A 21,017-nucleotide genomic window follows, 5' to 3' on the forward strand; every position below is an offset into this window, starting at 1 on the left:
AGGAATTCAGCACCATCTGACATCGCAATACAACCTGCAATTGAATGGTGGCATCAAACGATGCTACAGGGTCATAACGGACAGTCTGAGGACTAGCATCTCAGAGGGGAAAACCTTTGAACATTCCATTCATATCCTACTTCACATATATCGATCTACCCCACACACTATCCTAAAGGAAGCCAGCCGAACTTATCATAAGCTGCAACTTTTGCATGCCACTAACCATTCCTAGGTTATCACACCCACGCAAAGAGAAAAAGCAGAAGAAATCACAAAATGAGGTAAAGCAAAAGTGTACTTCACCAAACACACAGGCACAAGGAAACCACAATTTGAAGTCGGTTTGCATCAAGAAGACAAATCACAACCACAAACTCACATCATCTCTAGCCGGACCAAAGCAGATCACGTGGTTGCTTGGTACCAATGCTTATCTGTTGGAAGGCAACACAAAGTGGAATGCAAGATGCTGGATAGTGAGCAGACCAGGGTATTTTGAAGACAGTGATTATTAGGATATATTTCCTTTACTGATGAGCGACTGTGATGTTGATCATCCCCCTCATCACGTTGATCATGCAGAACCACAACCTCAAATTCCTAGTCAAGGACCTTCAAATCTCAAGGACTATTTCTGTACTGAGAGAAAATAGACACGCTGAACTCTAAGAAATGATTCGATGTGCATATGTTTGTTGTTCAGGATGATTTGTTGTTTAGGATGGTTTAATTTAAAATAAGGTCTGTAGTTTTACAAAGGGGAAAAGATGCGGTGTTCAATTGTTTTGTTTGATTATGTGAGTCTATTTACTACTAATGCTCATTGTGTTTGATTGGTTAAGCCTGGGTGTGGACTCAGAGTATAGTAAACAAAGGAGAAGCTGGAAGCTAGAGCTGAAGCATGGTGTAGACATTTTAAAGCACTGTGAATAAAACGTTATACACAAACTAATGTCATTTCTGCATTAGCTGTTGAGAGATGGAACATACAACAGGTTTGGTTATTAAACATTCATTGGGGGTTAAATCAGGGTTCTAGCTATTATTTCTATATTTCTTGATATGTGCCACTATAGCTCCACAAATGCAAATGTGCACGGGAAGGGAGGTCGGGGAGGAAGAAACTGGTACGAACTCTGATGAAGCAGATTGTCGACACATTAAGATGCTTACATGTACAGTAAATAGGTTTATTATGGGTAGACTCAGCACAGTGTACATGCCAGTCAAGCAACGAGGAGATATTCGTTTCTTGTAGTTATACAGTTACAGCCTTTAAAGCATTTTATTTCAGCGACTGTCACTAGAACTTGTGCTGAAGATTACACATTGGAACTCCGCATGTCATCATACATCTGGGGATGGTCTTTTTGGAATGTATGATAAAAGAAAACATAAACGCCTTAAATGAACAGTCCTCTTCCTGTGTTAGAATGTCTTCTTTCATATAAATAGACGGAACAAGTCCCATTCTCCACGTTTCTGCAGCTATTCAAGCAGGGATTTATGGGGGTTTTCCTGTGTTGCTGTTGTTTTATCTAAGTTATCATTTTAACGGCAGCTTTCCGAACCAATCTATCTCCACCAGCCTTTGTAAAAATCATCGACGTGCTGAACTCATTCCATTCAGGTCAAATGGGGGAAACAACAAAAAAATGTCTAAATAAAACAAAGCTCGTGCACTCTCTCTCTCTCTCTCTCCTTACTTGCCACTGATATTGTCAAAAACAGCAGCACTGCCGAGTGTGTGGTGTGGAGGAGGGTGGAGGGTCTTGATGCACTTTTTGTAAATAAATGGGTTTGTCCTTTTACTGGTCAGTGTTCTCTGTAGCTTGAAGGACGACATATTGTTTGTGATCTCTGGGTCTGGCCCTCTTCCTCTTCCTCTTGTTGTCACCCTTGCCTTTTGATTTCTTCTGCTTTCGCTCTGCAAAAAAAAAGATAAATAATTAGAAGGGTTACACTTTCTTGCAGGCAAATCGTGGATCTCCAACAAGCATGCAGGAAACAAGCTAGAATATGGATGAAATTCGAGGTTCCTACTCTCTTTATCTCAAAGGAATAAGTCAAGCTCCATCTGGTCAAGGTGTTTCTATGACAGCACCTTCCAAACCCACGACTACCACCTAGAAGGACAAGGGCAGCAGGTAGATGGGAACATCACCACCTGGAAGTTCACCTCCAAGTCATTCACCATCCTGACTTGGAAATATATCGTCGTTCCTTCACTGTCGTTGGGTCAAATTCCTGGAACTCCCTCCCTAACAGCACTGTGTTTGTACCTACACCACAAGGACTGCAGTGGTTCAAGAAGGCAGCTCACCACCCTCTTAGATCCAAAGAGGAGTCATAGAAAGTTGCTAGAAAAATTAGCAAGCCTGAGGATTGGGAGCAATTTAGACTTCAGCAAAGGAGAACCAAGTGATTGATTAAGAGGGGAAAAATAGAGTATGTGAGTAAACTTGCAAGGAACATAAAAACGGACATAAAAACATCAAATCCTGGAACTCCCTCCCTACCAGCACTGTGGGTGTACCTACACCACCATGGACTGCAACGGCTCAGGGCAACCTTCTCAAGGGCAATTAGGTACGGGCAACAAATGCTGGCCTCACCTGTATCCTGAAAATGATTCAATAGAAGAATAATTTTTAGCCAAAATACAGTCAGGAGAGCATTCAGATGTAGCGAAATCAGTTCTGTTCTTCCAGGAAGACTAGAGACCCACTGGATGTTGAAGGTTAGCAATCAAAGCCAACTTTTCACCTTCCCACATCAGATGCCTCATTGGCCCATTTACTAAGGGCCAAACTGAGACCCCTCTGTTTCGGGTGGCTAAGGCATGCACCATGTGTTACAAAGGTGTCCAATCTGATTGGCATAACCTTAAACACAACCAATGAATGGGCCAAGTCTGATTAACGGTAACTTTAGTACCCATACGAAATTGCTGGTGTAACTACATCCTGAGATGCTTCCCCTTCTCTGGCCATCACTTTCTACATTTATTTCTGTTTCTCTCCAGCTACAGGCAGTGACAAGCCACAGTGCTGGAGCTTAGCTAAACAGCCAAGTCAGAAGCAGCAGGTCAGGAGCTAAGTGGGGACTAAAAGCAGCATCACTGGGACTCGAGGAGGCACTGGACTGACCACCAGCTCCTGGGGAGGCCAAACGCAGATTGGGTGACTGCTTTGGGTGACCACCTTGCCTTCGATTTCAATTACATTTTCATCCTGAAATTCAACTGACAAACCCTTTCTATCAATGGTACAAACCAAAGCAGGGGCTTGAAAGGAGTAGGTCACCAGCTAGTTTTCACCCACGGGCTGAATGATGGTGCGAGGACCACATCTCCCACGGAGGGGAGTGAAATTTTCTATTGGTGACAATTAGCCAGAATGGGGTTCTTCCTGCAGAAAAGGCAGTTCAAAATCCGTCAGCTCAATTGCTGACATCTGTTGTCACCCCATTGGTACATCAGCCATGAAGCTTTTCATTCAGACTAAACTCATCACTAGGACTGCAACAAAGTAGCATCAATGAACCCACCATCACCATCAATATCGTTTTATTAGTACGTTGCACTTAACTTAATATCTGAGAACGATTGCCGGACAGACAGTCCATTAAGATGACCTTTAAATAGACATCAGACAGACACACAGCTTAAGGATGAAGATCCCACTGCACAGTCCCAATTAGTCGACTGTTATCTAGATGCTGCTTTTATGAGCATCAAAATGTGGCCCCACCTTGCAAAGAGCTGGGGCTACACATTCAGGCAATGGGGCTCTGGGGAATACTAGCCCACAAAGCAGCACAGGAATATGTTTAATAAGCATGGTTAAACCCTGTTTCTTTCAGATTTCCAATATCTGCAGGATATTTGCTGTTGTGTTGCAAGGCATACATTAGGAATCAATGGATTGTTTCTTCAGTCCCCTTGTTATACTGACTTGTGAAAAGTCAGACTTAAAAGGGATAAGATACACTGGAACAACTCTTCCCACCATGAATCAGTATTTTAAAAGGCCATTAATAATTAAATAAATCACCCTTCACATCTTCAACATTATTCAATTGTTTGATGTTTGATTATGTATGTCTGAAGCCTGGTGTGGTTACAGAGAAACTGATACTAAACTGAAGCAATAAACTGGTAGAATGAGGGCAAACTTTAAATAAAACTCCGCCACAAAAAGAAGCTGGTGTATCGTCTCTACACATCTCAGAGGCATAAAGTACAATTAACATTCACCATAGATTCACCCACTAACTCGCCTGAAACTACAGATGTACAGATTAGGTCTCGGCACAGAGACACTATTTTAATGCAGGCTGTTATTGTAGCAACGTAGGAACAAGCAGCCAATTTGCAGACTGCAAGGTCCCACAAACAGCAGAGATAATGACCAGATTTTGAGATGTTGGTTGAGGGATAAATATTGGCCAGGGGACCAGGGAGAACTCCCCTGTTCTTCTTAGAATGGTGTCATGGGTTCTTATATCCGAGTGCAGATAGGTCATGAGGTTAATGTCCCATCCAAAAGATGGCACCTTTAACCCTGCAGCACTCCCTCAGTACTGCACTAGAATATGAGTGCAGGACAACTGGGAAAAATGCAAACTTCATGCCGGTGATTAGGGCAACGCACAATTGGTGGAGAGCGAATAGGACAGGCGGAAGTGCCAGCAAGATTCAATTCAGTGAGGATGGGAAGCAAGGTCATGTAGCATCATGCACAGCAAGATCCCACATCCAGCAATATGGGAAACAGCCAGATAACCTGTTTTAGAAGTTGGCCGAGGAAGGAATAGTGGCAAGGACACTTTCCTGCTCTTCTTATAATCCTGCCGTGGGATCTTTCTATTCACGTGAGAGCAGCCAGGATCTCAGTTTCACATCTCACATGAATGACAGCAGGCCCTCCCTTGATACCACAACAGGAATGCCGGCTGCGCTGAAGTCTCTTGAGTGGGACATGAACCTATGGCTTTTTGATTCAGAAGAGTGTGCTACCTACTGAGACATGGCTGCCATCTGAAGATACGCATCTGCTAACTGCAAGGATAAAGACATTGATCAGCAAGTCTTCATCCCTATGAGGGTCAAACTGACTGAAAGGGATCTTGTCCTCTCCTCTCTCAGCAGAAACGTGAGTAACTGACACAATGTGTGAGAACTCAAAAGAGGCAACATTTACAACTGGGGACTGACCAAAATCCTTAAAATGCTGATCATTTGTGCAACAGCAGAGCATTTATAAACTGTTGCAGTGAGTGAAAGAAAGAGCAGTGGGTGGTGTGGGGACCTATGTAATCTGGGGTCGCTTCAATGCGTCTAGCTCCTTTTATAGGAATGGAAGATTTGTCAAGCATAGCAAGTGTAGTAGCAAAAGTTGGGAGTGCAAAACCTTAAATACTTCGCAAGTCTGACAACAGTAAGTAATACACACAAGACGCTTCCCAATGTCAGCAAGAAAACGAATCTGTTGGTGATTCTTTATATATAGCATTTTATAAAAATCCATCCCTGGGATGTGGGTACTATTGGAACCAACACTTATTGCCCATCCCTATTTAACCTGATAAGACAATGATGAGCTGTCCTCTTCTTAAACCAATACAACTGAGGACTTCAGTAGGTCACATCAGAGGGACAGTTAACCATGTTAACTACCTGGGGTCAGACTGGGTAGGGATGGCAGATTTTCTTCTCCCTGCTCCCCCACCTCTCCCATGCCAACCAGAAAGGACATTAGTGAATCAGAGGGATTTAATTAACACCAAAAGTGAAAAAAAACCCACAAGCCTACACTTCATCCACCAGCCCACGTTTCACAGACTGTAACAGTCTCCAACTGGTGTGGTTTAGAGGAAGTTATGTAACAGTGCAACCTAAATGTACACCTTATGAGGAATTCAGATCGTCAAATCTCCTCAGTCTACCACACATGCAGCTGCTCCTCCCCTTTCAATATACAGACCCCAGGCAGAGAATTGAGTAACTCCCGGACACGTGAAAAGGAAATGACGAGAGTTTGTCCAGAAGGGAAGCTAATTTGAAGTGAATCACTCATTTGGTTTTAATATTAAACCACGTTATTTCACCTCAGACAAGAGGAACAGCAGGACACATGGGAACGTCACCAGTTGCAAACTGAAATTTACCTCCTTGCCTGAAGATCGGATGAATTCTCTGAGAGGCATCAAGGGCCTAAGCTGGGCCATGGCTAATCCTTATGACTCATGTCAGAGGAATCTGTTCCTCAAGACCAACTCATGTGTGGGCACTGAGCTGCTGAATGATGCAAGATTCCTGTATCTGAGCACTTGAAAACAATGCACCAATTCACAGAATCAGAGCATTGAGCCGAATCACTCTGCCAGTATTTAGGCTCCTCACAGGCTTCTCCTACTCTGTCCCCACCTTCCCTCCTCCTTGGTGTGTGCATCAACCTTCTCCTTAAACACATCAACGGTCTCTGCTTCAACCACTCCATGTGGCAGCAAGTTCCACATCCTCACCACATTCTGGGTAAAGGAATATCTCCCAGGCTCTACATTTGATCTGTTCCTGGCAATCCTCGGGACAAGTGTAAACTATTTTAATCTGGGCACAAGAATCATGGATTACAGTTTATAAAAAATATTTTCACAGCATCAGATTATTAAAAACGCAGTGGAAATTCGGTAAACAATATATGATTAAATCTATTAGGAAATTTATTGACAGGGCCTGTTCTGTGCTGTATTTATATGTCAAATTAAATTGAAACAAGCACAACTGTCCTCACCCTCCCCACAAGTTATTGCAATACTCCATACAACAGTATCAATGGTTTAAGGTTTCAAATTATCTTGCAAAAAAAAGTTAACATTATAAACTATCAGACCACCTCCACACTATCCTCACCAAGGCAAGTGCAGTGTCTCTAGAGAGGACAAGAACAGATCATGCAAGAAGTGAAATCAAGGAATCCAGTTGATCTGGAGGATCTCGGGAGTGAGTGTAATATCTAAAGCAGAAGGGCTGGTGCATCATGAAACCCTGCAGAGTCCAACTCGAACAAGCTCTTATCTCAAAAGGCTGAACAAAGTCATTCACTCAAACTTTAAAGCCACCCAAAATGCCGCATTTGCCAAAATTTGAAATTGGGTTACAGTGGGTGAGAGGCCCAAAAGGAACAGGAGGGACATCAAAGGGTGGAACATGCTCAATGTCTTAATCTAATCTTGGCTGGTTTGTGTAATTTCCCTGCCTTTGTTCCAGATCCCTCCACACCCAACAACAAGGATACCTATCAGTCTCAGTCTCGAAAATCCACAACTAGGTCAGTCAGACGGAAATGAATCCCAATGGAAATCAGCAATGCGCACATCCAAAGGACCAATAAAAAAGAGAATTTTCCAAGGCCTTGATATTAAAGTGGGTCAATTTTAAGATTTAACATGCCTTTAAAACAGGATGTATAAGAATTCTTGCCCAAAATTAAAGGTATTAAAATTTACAAATCAAAATAATTAAAGGTGAGTTGCTGGGACCAGTCATTACATCAAAGGCAAATTTTCAAGCAGGTGAGGAATAGGGGGTCTCAATTTTGTCCAAAGCCAAATAGCAGTGAAGGAGCTGACATCAAGCCATGGTTTAGCAGCACTCCAGAGACTTCAAGCTTCAGATTACTTCAGTACTGAAAAAGCCTGACTTTTCTGATCTAAATAACATTAGAAGTAAAAATCCAATTGAAATGTAAAATTTTACAAATTGACATTTTAAAATTCAGGATCTTTTTAAAAAATATATTTAATTCCATTAAGAAAGGGATTCTGTTGGGACAACCAAGTCCATTTAATTTAATTCAGAATTATTTTGCTTTGAAAGAACATTTCCAGTTTGACATTATTTATCTTACTTAAAACTATTAAGATCATTTAATTTTTCTTCAAAAAGATCACAAGTGACAAATATCAGGAGGTAGACAGGATCCAAAAGTTGTCAAAATTTGGAATTAAGTTCTTAACTATAACCACAAACTGTCACCATGATATTAAACTGGCATAGGGCAAAAAAGTAGCATTTAAAGAGTTAATTGTTCAGCGGTGAAGAGACAAATTGTAAAGACTCGAAGCAAAAGGATGAACTGCGCAGTTAAGAGGAGGATGTGGACAAGATTTGAGAAACAGAAATATTCGCTCCTCCCACGATTCTAACACACGCACATCAATCATCGAAAGAAACAAACTCAGTGTAGTCGTGGCCTTATAAAGGAATAGAACTGCGATCCAGTACCCCCCTCCCCCCCAACCAACCCCCCACCTCCCCCAGCCCCCCCTGCCGCCCCCCCTCCCCCCCCCGCCGCCCCCCACCACCCCCCCTCCCCCCCCACCGCCCCCCCCCCCCCCACCCACCCCCAACTCCTCTTGTGGCACGCACTCCAAGGAGGATGTGTGCCAAATGGATGTTTTTAAGGGTAATACTATCCCTGGTTTTAGTTTCGAATTATAACTCACATAGTCCAACAAGAAAGGGAAAAATAGTTTCATCCTTCTGAGCTAACAGACCCCTAGAGCTGTAGAAATGTCTGCACTTTCTACTGTTACAAAACCTACACATCAATGTGCTTCATGGAATATCTAATTAGTGTTTGGCGTGGAGTTATTAATACCCTTAGCAAGCTTGGTCAGCCATGTCACGCAAATTTTTTTTTTGGCAAATCCGACCTCATTACAAGTTTTTTCTTTTGAAGGGCATGTGTTAGAGAGAAAGGCAGACGGTCGATGTTAATGCTGTGGGTCAGAAGTCGATATCACAGCGGGATTCATGACAAAAAAAAAGCAGTGTAGTGATCTGTCAAGAGGAAATACTGTCTGGAAAGGAAAACTGGGAAATAGACAGAGAGAGAGAAAGAGAAAAAGAGCAATTCTGTCATGGGGGTTGGAGGCGCTAGGGAAGGGGAGAAAGAGAGTGCGCAATAGTTGAGCAAAAAGCAAGCAAGAAGCCAACAGACACAGCAGGGGAGAGCACATGGAAATGGCATGCACAGCAGCATTGATAAACAACAGTTGCAGCAGTATGACACGCAATCCATAGTAACAGTAATAAAATAGAACTGGCTCTGTTAAATTGGAGGTTCTGTTCCTTTGCTATCAGTTGTAAGATATTCCTCTTCCCCAAACAGGAGAAAAATGGCAAAGCCTCCACAACACTGCAAGTGACCAAACAGCCCCTCCCTTGCTGCTTTGGTGACAGCAGGTACTGGAGCAAAGCATCTGCATTCAATGGTCATTTAGCCCCCTGGCCCATTTAATTAGATCATGGCTGATCTTTGCATCATCTCAATTTACCCATCTTTACACCTCATGTTCCCCCAACAATATGCATGTAGCAAATTAAGCTGAACCCATTAAATGATCTTTTGGTGCATCAGCCAATGCTCAGTGGGTAGGTAGCATTCTTGCATCGGAGTCAGAAGGTTGTTGGTTCAAGTCTCGCTCCATAGACATAAGCACAAAGATCTAAGCTGACACTCAAAAGTGCAGTAGAGGGAATGCTACACTGTTGGAGGAGCCATCTTTCATGTATTAAATTGGGGCCTTATCTACCCTCTTGGATGAATCTAAAAAGATTCCATGTCATTAATTGAATAAGAGCATCAGAGATATCCCCAGTGTCCTGGCCAATATTTACCCCTCAATCAAATCATTAAACAGGTTACCTGTTTCTTATCACATTTCTGTTTGTGGGAGGTTACTGAGTGCAAATTGGATGCCATGTTTCCTACATTACAAAAAGTGCCTACACTTCAAAAGCAGCTCGCCTCTTAACTCCCCAAAGCCTGTCCACCATCTACAAGGCACAAGTCAGGATTGTGATGGAATACTCCCCACTGGCTTGGATGAGTGCAGCTCCTACAATGCTCAAGCAGCTCAACACCATCCAGGACAATTAAGCAGCTTTCTCGATTTGAGCCAACAACCCCATCTACAACCTCCAATATTCACTCCCTCCACCACTGATGCACAGTAGCAGCGTGTGTACCATCTACAAGATGCACTGCAGCAACTCACCAAGGCTCCTTCGACAGGACCTTCCAAACCTGTGATTTCTACCACCTGGAAGAACAAGGGCAGCAGACACATGGGAACACCGCCACCTGTAAGCTCCCCTCCAAGCCACACACCATCTTGATTTGGAAATATATCGCCGTTCCTTCGCTGTTGCTGGGTCAAAATCCTGGAACTCCCTCCCTAACAGCACTGTGGGTGTACCTACACCATATGGACTGCAGCGGCTCAAGGCGTCAGCTCACCACCACCTTCTCAAGGGGCAATTAGGGATGGGCAATAAATGCTGGCCCAGCCAGTAACACCCACATCCCATGAAGAGAATGAGAAGAGGAAAATAAAATTCCCTTTCACTGTGCATGAGAAAGGTCCTTAATACCATTTTGAGAGCATGCCCTAAAAGATCATACCTATTGTAACATTTCCCCAAACTAATCATACCCTATGACCTCAACACTGCATTTTATTACCCACAAGTAGTGACATTTCACTTGAAGCTCTCCCCTCTTCATTGCCTGGCAGAGAGAAGTTGAAATCATGATGGGGGGGGGCACTGGAGGGGTAGCCCAATCTCCTAGGCTAATGCAAACAGCCATTCTGCAAGGCTTCCTGTCTTTTGGCATAGCCAAGGCCCAGATGTCACACACTCCTACAAGACCAGGGCTGAGAGCCATCACAAACTATTGGAATGAAAGGACACTGCCATCAGCTACAAACACAATAGATAACTTGACCCAAACACCCAGGGAAGGAGGGACACCAGAGGTTTCCATAAAGCAACACCCCCAACACACACACACTCAGCTCGCCACAACTTTGCAAATGGGAGGCATTGCAGCATCATTTTCTCTTGAACACATTCTCCATGTCAGGTACTGGCCTCAAGTTAAATAGTAGTGCTCCCAACCTTGGAATCAAACTTGTGGGTTCAAGACCGACAACAGTTACTTGGGCACAAAATTCAGACAGACACTCCCAGTGCAGTACTGCGGCAGTGCTGCACTGTCAGAGATGCTAAACAGAGGCCTCGTTGACGCTCTCAAGTGGGAGTAAATAATCCCATGGTGCCAGTTTGAAGAAGAACAGTGGCGTTTCTCATGGGCCTAATATTTCTCCCTTAGCCAAGGTCAGTAAAGCAGCTTATCTGCTCATATACCACATTGCGCTACATTTGTGGGATTTTGATATGAAATAGGCTGTTGCATTTCCTGCCTGATAACAATACTACACTTCAAGTGGGCTTCATTGGCTGTAAAACAAACCTTTAGGAGATCCTGAGGTCACGATTGCAATGCTAGAAATGTTGACAGTCTGCTCAAGTCAATGCTTTAACAGTGTGATAATAGGTGGCTCTAAGTAATATGTCGAGTTATATTAAAACATTATGGGCAGGGTATACGTACAACCATGCCCCACAGAGACTGCAATTTTGTTTTGAATTGGGAGGCGCTGAGGGAGAGTGAATTTTTGTGCATTAAGGTCAGTAGCAGCTTGTATTTATAGAGCACTTCAACATAGTAAAAAACGTCCCAAAGTGCTTCACCTGAACATCGTCAAGCAGATTTGACACTGAACCACATAAAGAGCTAGGTCAGCTGTCAAAAGCTTGGTCAAAGAGATAGGTTTTAAGGAGCATCTTAAAAAGTGAGGGGCAGGAAAGAGGTTTAGGGAGGGAATTCCAGAGGTTAGGCAAAGCCAATGGTGGAACAATTAAAAATCTGAGAATGTTAAAGAGGCCAGAATTGGAGCAGGGCACAAATTGCCAAGGGTTGAGATGCTGGAAGAGTTCCTAAAACAAACCTGTGCTAGCACAATGTGAGAACTGGATGGTAAGAATTAAAATACTAATTTTAAAAATGACTGAATTGAATAGGTTTCTCAGAATTTCTGTTAGACTTGTGCCAGTAGCTTTAAAACCCCATGGTTGGTCTCAGTAGGAGAAACCAGCCTCAAAGGAAACAGGTTATCTAATACCTTCCAATATAAAAGGAGGTTGTGCTGGAGAAGAAGAAACAGTCTCCACGTGACATTCAGGAGTTATGCACTGTCTGAGCTCAGCTTGTTGCATTTTGGTTTTTCTATATTTACTGACAGGAAATCCACTGCAGTCATGACCAAACTAAATCACATCCATCAGGAGCTAGACACAGCCTCGTGCTTTCCTCAAAAAAACACCTGAAAGTCTGAATTATCTTTCACAAGTTGATTTGCTCCATACACAAGCCCAACACTAACCCCCCCCCAACCAACCCCCCCCCCTCCGCGGACAGTCCCGCAGCTATCCACCTCCACCCCACGCCCAAGGAACGGCTGTCATGTTCCCGGCAGGCTGACATCTTCTGCGCAGGCGTTGGCCGCCAGGTGGCACAGTTCGCCATCTCTCGCTCTCTTGGCTGGGGGATGGCTCTCCGAGCAGCAGCAAAGGCCTTAAAGGGCCCAAACCCCGGGCAAGCAGAGCAAAACTGCAGGTCAGGTGACCTGAGCAGGAGCGCCATTCCTAAGGAAGTGGCCCATGGAGGAGGACACAGCAAAGGGGACAGGAGAAAGGTCCCAGAACTTCCAGAAGCAATGTTAAAGAAAGCTCCCAAGTTAAAGAAAGAACTGTAAAGGCAGAATTCAAAGTGGGAAGAGCAAATGCCCCAGGGGCTTCAGGGCTATTTGGACATTACCTGTTCACCATTATGCCAATAATTGAGCCCGCGTAAGCAAGCAAGTGCACATTGTCGGGTAGCTGGACTTGAAGAAAACTGTAAAATCATGTGGTTCCTGGACAATTGTTAAGTACGTCCCCCCTCCCGACAAAATCTTGGTGAAGAACAATGTTTTCACTGTTTACTCCCCCCGGACCCCCGCAACATAACAACATTAATCGAGTTGATGGACCGAGGCAATTTCCGAAACTTAAATGATAAAAAGCAGTGATTACGAAGGTGACCGTGAATCCATAGAGAAGGTGCCGGTAGGCGACAGTATGAAGGTGTGCGACGGGTTGATAAATGCCCCTTGCTCAAGTGCACCTATAACTGAGCAAGAAATAATGTCAATCTATAAAATAAAGGACAAACTTATGAAACAAAAACCAATGTTGCTGAGGCAGGTGAAACTGGAAGAACTATTTTGAAAATGCCTCCCAGCTGAGTTCCATCAACATTCTGAACCCTCTCCTGCAAGCACGATGGCAAATAATGCCACAGGAGGCAGCTTATTCCAGTGATCCTGCCTTTATTATTCATCTTAATATACATCTTAATTTTCGAGCCCTTTTATTTATTTTAGACTAGAGCCAGCCTAGGCTTAGGCTATTGTAACGCAGGTAAGCCTAGTTCTATAGGCCGTATCCCAAAAGCAAAATGATCTGAAATCTGAAATGCAATCAGCCCTGAGGACATTGGATAACAGATACTTGGCCTGTAAAATGTTACATAATGAAATTCCAGCTACACTAAAGACTAATGATGCAAAATACCAGACTGTTGAAAATAAAATGCCTACTGGCGTTAATGTTTTTCATTTAAAAGGCATAGTTTACTGTTGTTTGGGACTCTCATAATTATTACATAGGAAAACAATGGAACAGTAGATTTAGAAATGATATGGCCAACACCTTTCCTTAGAGATCCTGCACCTCAAAATTTCCCCTACACCCCAGTCCTTAAGAACGTAAGAAATACGGGGGCTTTGCAAATGGTGAAACCCCATGAAATGATAACAGGGCAAATGTACAAGAGGGGCAGAGTTTTACAGTCCAATTGCGGAGGGGGCGGGGCCTTAAAATGCGGCAAACGTTCAATATTCCACTGACTTCAGAGGGAACGGAAAATCCCACAGGTGGGGAGGGGGTTGGGGGGGTGGGGTGGGGTGGTGGGCGCTGTAAAATTCCACCCACAATGTCTTGCTGCAGGTGGAAAAGGCCGCTTGCACAAAAGGCAACTTTGGCTTCACCATCGTTTGGACTTTTCCCCTCAGTCAAGTGAAGCTTGAGATGTCGGATCATAGACTGAAGCATACGAGAAAGAAAATATCAAGTTATTTGCAACATCACACACCCACCCAAGATCACTGCCTTGATGCAAACTCTACTGTTTCACTACCAACAGGGGAGCCTGAACACACACACACCAATAATGGTCCACCCCAACTTGTGTGGTCCAGAGATCATATATATGGTTTCCCCACATGCAACACAGTTGTAATAGCCAATATACCTGGCGAGTAAATCTTGTTTTGACAATAGTCTGGAATTCTTATGTCAATAACTTGCAAACTTCAGGAAGTTTGTAATAAGTATGTAATGAGATAACAGGGTTAAGGAATGTGCGGAGTGCAGGAGAGAAAAGCATGAAATAAAAGATTCAGCCTCTATTGTTTAGTCTCCAGAAGGCTTGCATACACACCGCAAAGGTAACTAGCTTCCTGTAAAACCACACCACCACTGGCAGCCATGTCTTCAGCCATTCTATACACCACGCTCCAATTCTCTCCCTAAACCTCTCCACCTCTCTCCTCATCTAAGAGCCTTCTGAAAACCCTCCTCCGAGCAAGCTTCGAGTCGCCTCCTTCCAATGTCATCTTAGGTGTTGCAGTGTCCATTTTTGTTTGCCAACACTCCTGTGAAGCACCTTGGGATGTTTTCCCAAGTTAAAAAGATTCTATATAAATGCAAACAGTTTCTCCGTGGAATTGCTAAACTTTAATAGTGGGTCAATCTGCAAGGTCCATTGTTACCTTTTCCACTGGCAATATTTTACACAGTGTCTGTGAATGGTACAACAGCCAGACACTGACCTGCACTGCACTCAATCTATCTAGAGTCCTGTACACTCCTCAACCACCACCCCCTCCTCCAACCCCTGCCCCCAGTAAATGATGTTATGATATGGCAGGCGATATTTGCCAGACTGACCAAATCCACAAGGGAAACTCAGCCACACCATCACAACAGTTTTGCAATTTGTATTTATTACGAGAAGGTTTGTGTATGGAATTCAGAAGTAATGAGTCCACTACACCTTTAAGGTCTTTAAAAATTAAATTAAAACATTTATTAATAAAAGAATAAAACACATACACAAGATTACAATTACATGATTAATTAATATTATTACAATTCCCAAAATTCCTAGTTAACCAGACTCCCAACTACACACCCCATTTAAGGCACCAGTCCAAAATAAGTTTTAAATACATAGCGAAAATCCAGCAAGGTTACCACAAGCATCCACTTGACAGTGGAATTCCAAAGGCTTTTAACACAACTTTGGTTACTGGGACAGCAGACTTCCGCAAAGAGATTAGAGGCTTTTCCCCCAAGCCTACTGCACATGGTTTATCTTTCAGATCTTACGCAGCCACACACCAATCCTTCTTTAAATGTATTTCTTCCTCTTTAATCTGTAAGTTCCATTATTCCAGCATCTTTGGAATTTACTTTGCCCATAACATAAAATCTTTTACATTATTATTATGGTCAGCACTTTTGAGAAAAATCAATGTAATAACCTGCCTCCTTTATCTTGTTAGTTGTAAACATCCTACCATCCCTTTGAAAACCAAACACCTCTCCATTTATCTTTAAATGCATATTTCATTCACACCCTATCTACTGAGACTTTACCTTAGTTCACTCATTAGTGTTTCACATGCCCTTTTGATAATTTCAACCTTGCAGTCTATCCGTCACTAATTTAATTAAATTGAAACATATAAAATTCTGACAGGGATGGACAGACCGGATGCAGGGATGATATTTTCTCTGGCTGGTGAGGTGGGGGGGGAGTCTAGAACAAGGGGTCACTGTGGAGGCCAAGTCACAGAATATATTTATGAAGGAAACAGATTTCTTGTCTCTAAAGGCATCAAGGGGTATGGAGAGAAAGCGGGAGTACGGTGTTGAGATAGAGGATCAGCCATGATCATATTGAACGGTGGAGCAGGCTCGAAGGGCCGAATGGCCTACTCCAGCTCCTAGTTTCTATGTTTCTAAATCAGGCATGCAGGCACACGCATACAAACATAAACCCACATTACAATATCCCCCAATAATATTATGAAAAATATGATAATTTCATGACAATGTCTATATTCTGAGAATGGAACCTGGCCTGGCCCTTACCAGAACCTACATGTTTCCTCTCAGCTCCTTAACACCGATATACCACTGACATTGATTGGACCTCCTGGACAAAGCAACGTATGTGAAAACGCTGAAACAGAAGCCAACAATGGTGGCAGCACTTCACCTAGGGATACACCAAGAATAGAAAAATCATTTTGTCACACTGCAGCTCTGACATAGGCACGATTCGGCCGATCACTCAGAAAGAAGTCACATAGACCTGTGGTTAAGTCCATCAGAGAAATCTGCATTGCATTGGCTTGGCAGAACACAGACTCTGGGTATCCCCAGATGTGTGACAAGTCTGTTACCATGTTCAAGAGTCTTTTCAACGTTTCGATGACTGCGATAGCAATGTCCTTCAGCCAGGGAAGATTGGAACAGACTACTCTTTGTACTTTCACATTCCATTTGAAATAAGGCTTCTTGATCCATGATTATTATTATTTTTTAAATCATCCTAACTGGATGATTCAGTACCAAATGTCACATTTACCCAAACCACGATTGTCTACTCCTCAGGTCAATAAATTGGGATAGAGTGTCTCAGTTTCTGGAACACAGAAACAGGCCATTCAGCCCAACTGGCCTATGCTGATATTTAAGCTCCACATGAGCCTCCTTCCCAGCCATAGTGCATCTAACCCCTTCAAAATATTCTTCAATTCCTTTCTGCCTCATGTCTTAATCTTTCTTCCCCTTAAATGCACCTACCAATTGTTGTTCTCCTCAATCACTCCATTTAGCAGTGAGATTCACATTCTCACTACTTCATTAAAATGATTGAACATTGGAAACTTTCAAGGCAAACGGTTTTGTCTAAACAGGAGCTGGGGTTTAGATGAGAATCTGAGCAATGCATTATTCAGTTGGATGTAGAAGCTGGAGTGTTATTTTGTGCTTTTGCCAACATCAAGGAATAAGGCTTCAAATAAAGAAACATTTTTATCTGTCAACTGCATTGATCTATAAAGTTTCTATGTTTTTTGTCCTAAGCCCTGGCCTTGATCCCATTCTCAGACCTGGATATTTCTCAGTTAGTGCAGTTAAAATTTAACAAAAAGAGGAACACTATTTTCAGTCACTATTTCCAGTTTCAAGTTCCTCTGCAAAGCCATAAATCTTTATCTAATTAATTTTAATTCCTTTCTCCACAGTTCATTTTTCATAACAGATCAGTATGCACAATGACAATTTTTTTTTTTAAAGTTTAGATATGCTTTTCTTTCCTCTGGCATGTTTATTTTTAAAATGAATTTTATGTCATCATTTCTCATTAAATCATCAATGCCAGCTCACCCACACTCTATACCAAAAGAGTCCAGTCAGTTCCTGGACCTCATTGTTTGGTATATTAGTGGATCAAAGAAGATTTTGTCTTTCTAATCGAAGCATTTAAAGAATTCTGCGTTTCAAATTCTAAATTCTCTCTCCAGCCGTGGCTCCGTGGTGGGGGGGGCGGGGAGACGGGATTGGGGGGAGGGGGGCACGGGGAAGAACGGGGGAAATGGGGGGGAAAACAGGGGGGAAAATGTGGGGGAAACGGCAGGAGACGGGGGGGATGGGAATGGGGAGGGGGTGGGGGAGGGCATATGGGAGATAAGGGAGGGGGGTGCGGGGAGTGGCGGGGAGAAGAGGGACTAGGGGGGAAGGGGGGGCATGGGGCTGTACCTCAATGACTGGCTTCATTCCCAGATCAGGTGCCACCCCTCTACCCTAAGCTCCCTCACTGCTTGGCCTTACCACTTCCCATCATGACCCTTACTCCCCTCTTCTGTCCCCACCACGAGACCCCAGACCTGGTGAACTCTGGCACAGATTAGTGGAGCTACTTGTCCCACCCTCCCAGCAGGGGACTGTAAACGTCCACCCCTCATCTCAGTCCTAAATGGCCAATCCCTTACCCTGAGTCTGTGGCGCCATGATCTCCAGCCAGGGGAAGCAACCTCTCAGCATCGACCCCGTCAAACACTCAAATTTTACACCTTGCAATGAGATTACCTCTCGTTCTTGGGTTTATTCTACTCAATCCCTCTTTAGGGGACCAGCCCTCTCATTCCAGAAATCAATCTAGTGAAACTTTATTGCAGTTGCTCCAGGGCAAACATACTTTTTCCTTTGGCAATGTGGCCACAGTTAATATTACATGAACACACCAAGTTTACTTTCAATGCAAATCCAAAACTGCTTCAAACCAATACTAAACCATCTCTGCAGCAGAGACTGACTTGCTGTTTCAGTAAGTCTTATCCTGCACTCTTCCTGTTTCTTGTGGAATCCCAACACTGGATTCTGGCTGTAACCAAAGCTGCATTTGAACTGGAACTGCTTTGCTCTGATGTCACGGGTACAGTTTACATGCAGGATGCAATGCCCTCTCGCATCTCTAACCTTGCCTCCCTGCCAATCTGATATGTTCACGATGAGTAGTCACTCAGGCCAGCGACTGAAGACCCTCCAAAATCTACAGAATCAAAATACCACTGTCAGGAACTTCAGGAAATAGGAGAGGGGAAAAAAATAACGTGCAAAGATTTTTCTTTTCTAAAAATGTGTCCATTTCAAAACACATCGTTCTCCTGTTTATATCCCAGCGGAGCTGCCATATTCATCTGTCCAATTACCTAACAAAGTGTGCATTGGACAAGGCTACAGGAACAGATCTCACTCTGACTTCATTTTATTTCAACGATCAGCCATCTGGCCTAAAGTTGGCCTGAACAGACTAACACAATTATGAAATTTTTAATGCTATCTTTAATTCCAGGGCTGTTGTTGCAATGCACAAGCAAGAATAAAATTTGGAAGCTCTGGGCATGTGAAGGGTAACTATGGCATCAGAACAAAGCATAAAACACAGGTAGTGGAAATACTCAGCAGGTCTGGCAGCATCTGTGCAGAAAGAAACAGAGTTAATGTTTTGGGTCAATGACCTTTCATCAGAAATGGAACAGGTTAGAGATGTAATAGGTTTAAAGCAAGTGGGAAAGCGGGGTGGGGGTGGGAGGAATGAATAAAAGTGGGGGGAGTGGGGTCTGCCATGGGCTGAAATGCAGGAGGAATTAAATGAAGGGATGATGGTGCAAAAGGAGAGAGAGCAATGGGACAAGAAACACAAGGTGGGTCCAGAGGAGGTGGAAATGGGAATAGCAGAATCATCACCAAGAGCTGTTGTGTGAAAAAAATTGGGGGCAGGGTTTACTGTCCGAAATTCTTGGATTCAGTGGTGTCTGGAAGGCTCTGAAGTGCCCAGCTGAAGGAGGAGGTGCTGTTCCTCAAGCTTCATTAAAATAGTTTAAGAGGTTGAGGACAGGGATGGGAGGGGGTTGGAGAGTTAAATAGGTAAACAGCAGCTACAGTGCAAGCTCAGCTTCAATTGCAACCACAACCCAGCGTCAGAATTCCATTATGAAACAAAGCACGACTGACTGGAGCAACCTGTCTCTCTCTGCTTCAGAGAACGTTTAGTATTGGTGTCCTTTGGATTAGCATCACCCTAACTTTGATGTGTTCATGTAATGTCAATTACTGGTCAATGTCTGCTCATTTGTCTAGGAGGTCCCTCTACTATGGTGGATCACTGGGACTCCACTGTAACTACAGACTGACTTATATAACACTATAAGTAAGGCACAATCCTATATCCCAGCCGGAACGAGAAAAACAACACAAGTTTGCTACTCTCACTCGCTAAAGACAACCTTAAGGTTCAAGACTCCATTTACACAGGAATGCAATTTATTTTGGAACGTTTCATTTTCAGAAATCTGGTGTCATCACATCAGAAAAATGGCAACTGATGGGCCACCTACCCTTAGAGCCAGAAACCCAAATAACCAGCAGCTGATGAAATGTCAAAGGACTGAACAGATAATGCAATTCAGAGTCAGAGATGCAAATTCAAGTGGACGCACTAGAGTCTTATCCAAGAATGATTGGATTTACAGGAAAGATGTGACCACTTTTGTATTGTTGGAAAACATGTTGGAAATTTACACAAGTGCCACAAAGCAGCACATAGATAAACAAAGTACTGTTTTAGGTTGGGAGATGAATATTGGCCAGGACACAGGGGAGCATACATTTGTTCAGGACAAATATGTTTATTTTTTGGTACATACACCTGAGGGGGCATATAGGGACCCCGTTTAAAGGCCTCATCCTAAAAATGACACCTCTGACTGTGCAGCACTCCCTCAGTACTGCACTAGGAGCATCAGCCTGGATTATGTATTCCAATCTCTGGACTGGGGCTTAAACCTGCAACTTTTGAATTCAGAGGAGCACATGCTGGCCCTGAAGAGAACAATCACCATCCACCACTCAGACTAGGATTCACCCAGTAGAAGTAAATACTCTTGACTACCTCTTTGATTTGATGAAGTTTATCCATTTATTCAAGTTGCCTACTTGCTGGAACCAGTCAAGGAAAGCATGATTCTTACCAGACACAGCACTGCCATCCATTGGCAATCACATGATAAAGAATTCTTTGCTCTTTTTACTCAATTGGGCTGGTAGATCAGTACTTCAGTGAATATAACAGACTGTCGGCATGGTCAAGGTATGGTTTTGGTGCAAGGATAAACAGCATGATGCTTCATTAAGCAGTTCACATATAAACTTAGTGCTGTAAAGGCAACAATTTGAAGTCAGATTTTCACTCCTTGTTCTGTTTTCAAAAACACCAACAGGGAAGTCAAATCAATGGATGATAAAAACTTGGCAAAATTATTGCAAAAATTGGTCTGGCATTGTCTCAATTAGTGAAACAGAGTCTTATCCAAGATCAGTGTTTTATAAATAAAAGGCTAAACATTTCTCAATACTTATA

The 21,017-nt window shown here is 43.2% G+C and overlaps 1 protein-coding gene across 1 annotated transcript in view; it reads right to left on the minus strand.

The window, feature by feature from the left end:
• Nucleotides 1-1,179: 1,179 nt before the first annotated feature.
• The window catches only part of rspo2 (R-spondin 2), a 348,828-nt gene continuing 328,990 nt past the window's right edge, over nucleotides 1,180-21,017 (minus strand). The window contains exon 5 of the mRNA XM_041190157.1: nucleotides 1,180-1,930. Coding sequence (XP_041046091.1) covers nucleotides 1,812-1,930 — 119 coding nt within the window. The 3' untranslated portion in view covers nucleotides 1,180-1,811. The remainder of the gene's footprint in view (nucleotides 1,931-21,017) is intronic.

The sequence above is a fragment of the Carcharodon carcharias genome, chromosome 6 (assembly GCF_017639515.1).
Source record: "Carcharodon carcharias isolate sCarCar2 chromosome 6, sCarCar2.pri, whole genome shotgun sequence".
In the NCBI taxonomy this organism is placed as follows: domain Eukaryota; kingdom Metazoa; phylum Chordata; class Chondrichthyes; order Lamniformes; family Lamnidae; genus Carcharodon; species Carcharodon carcharias.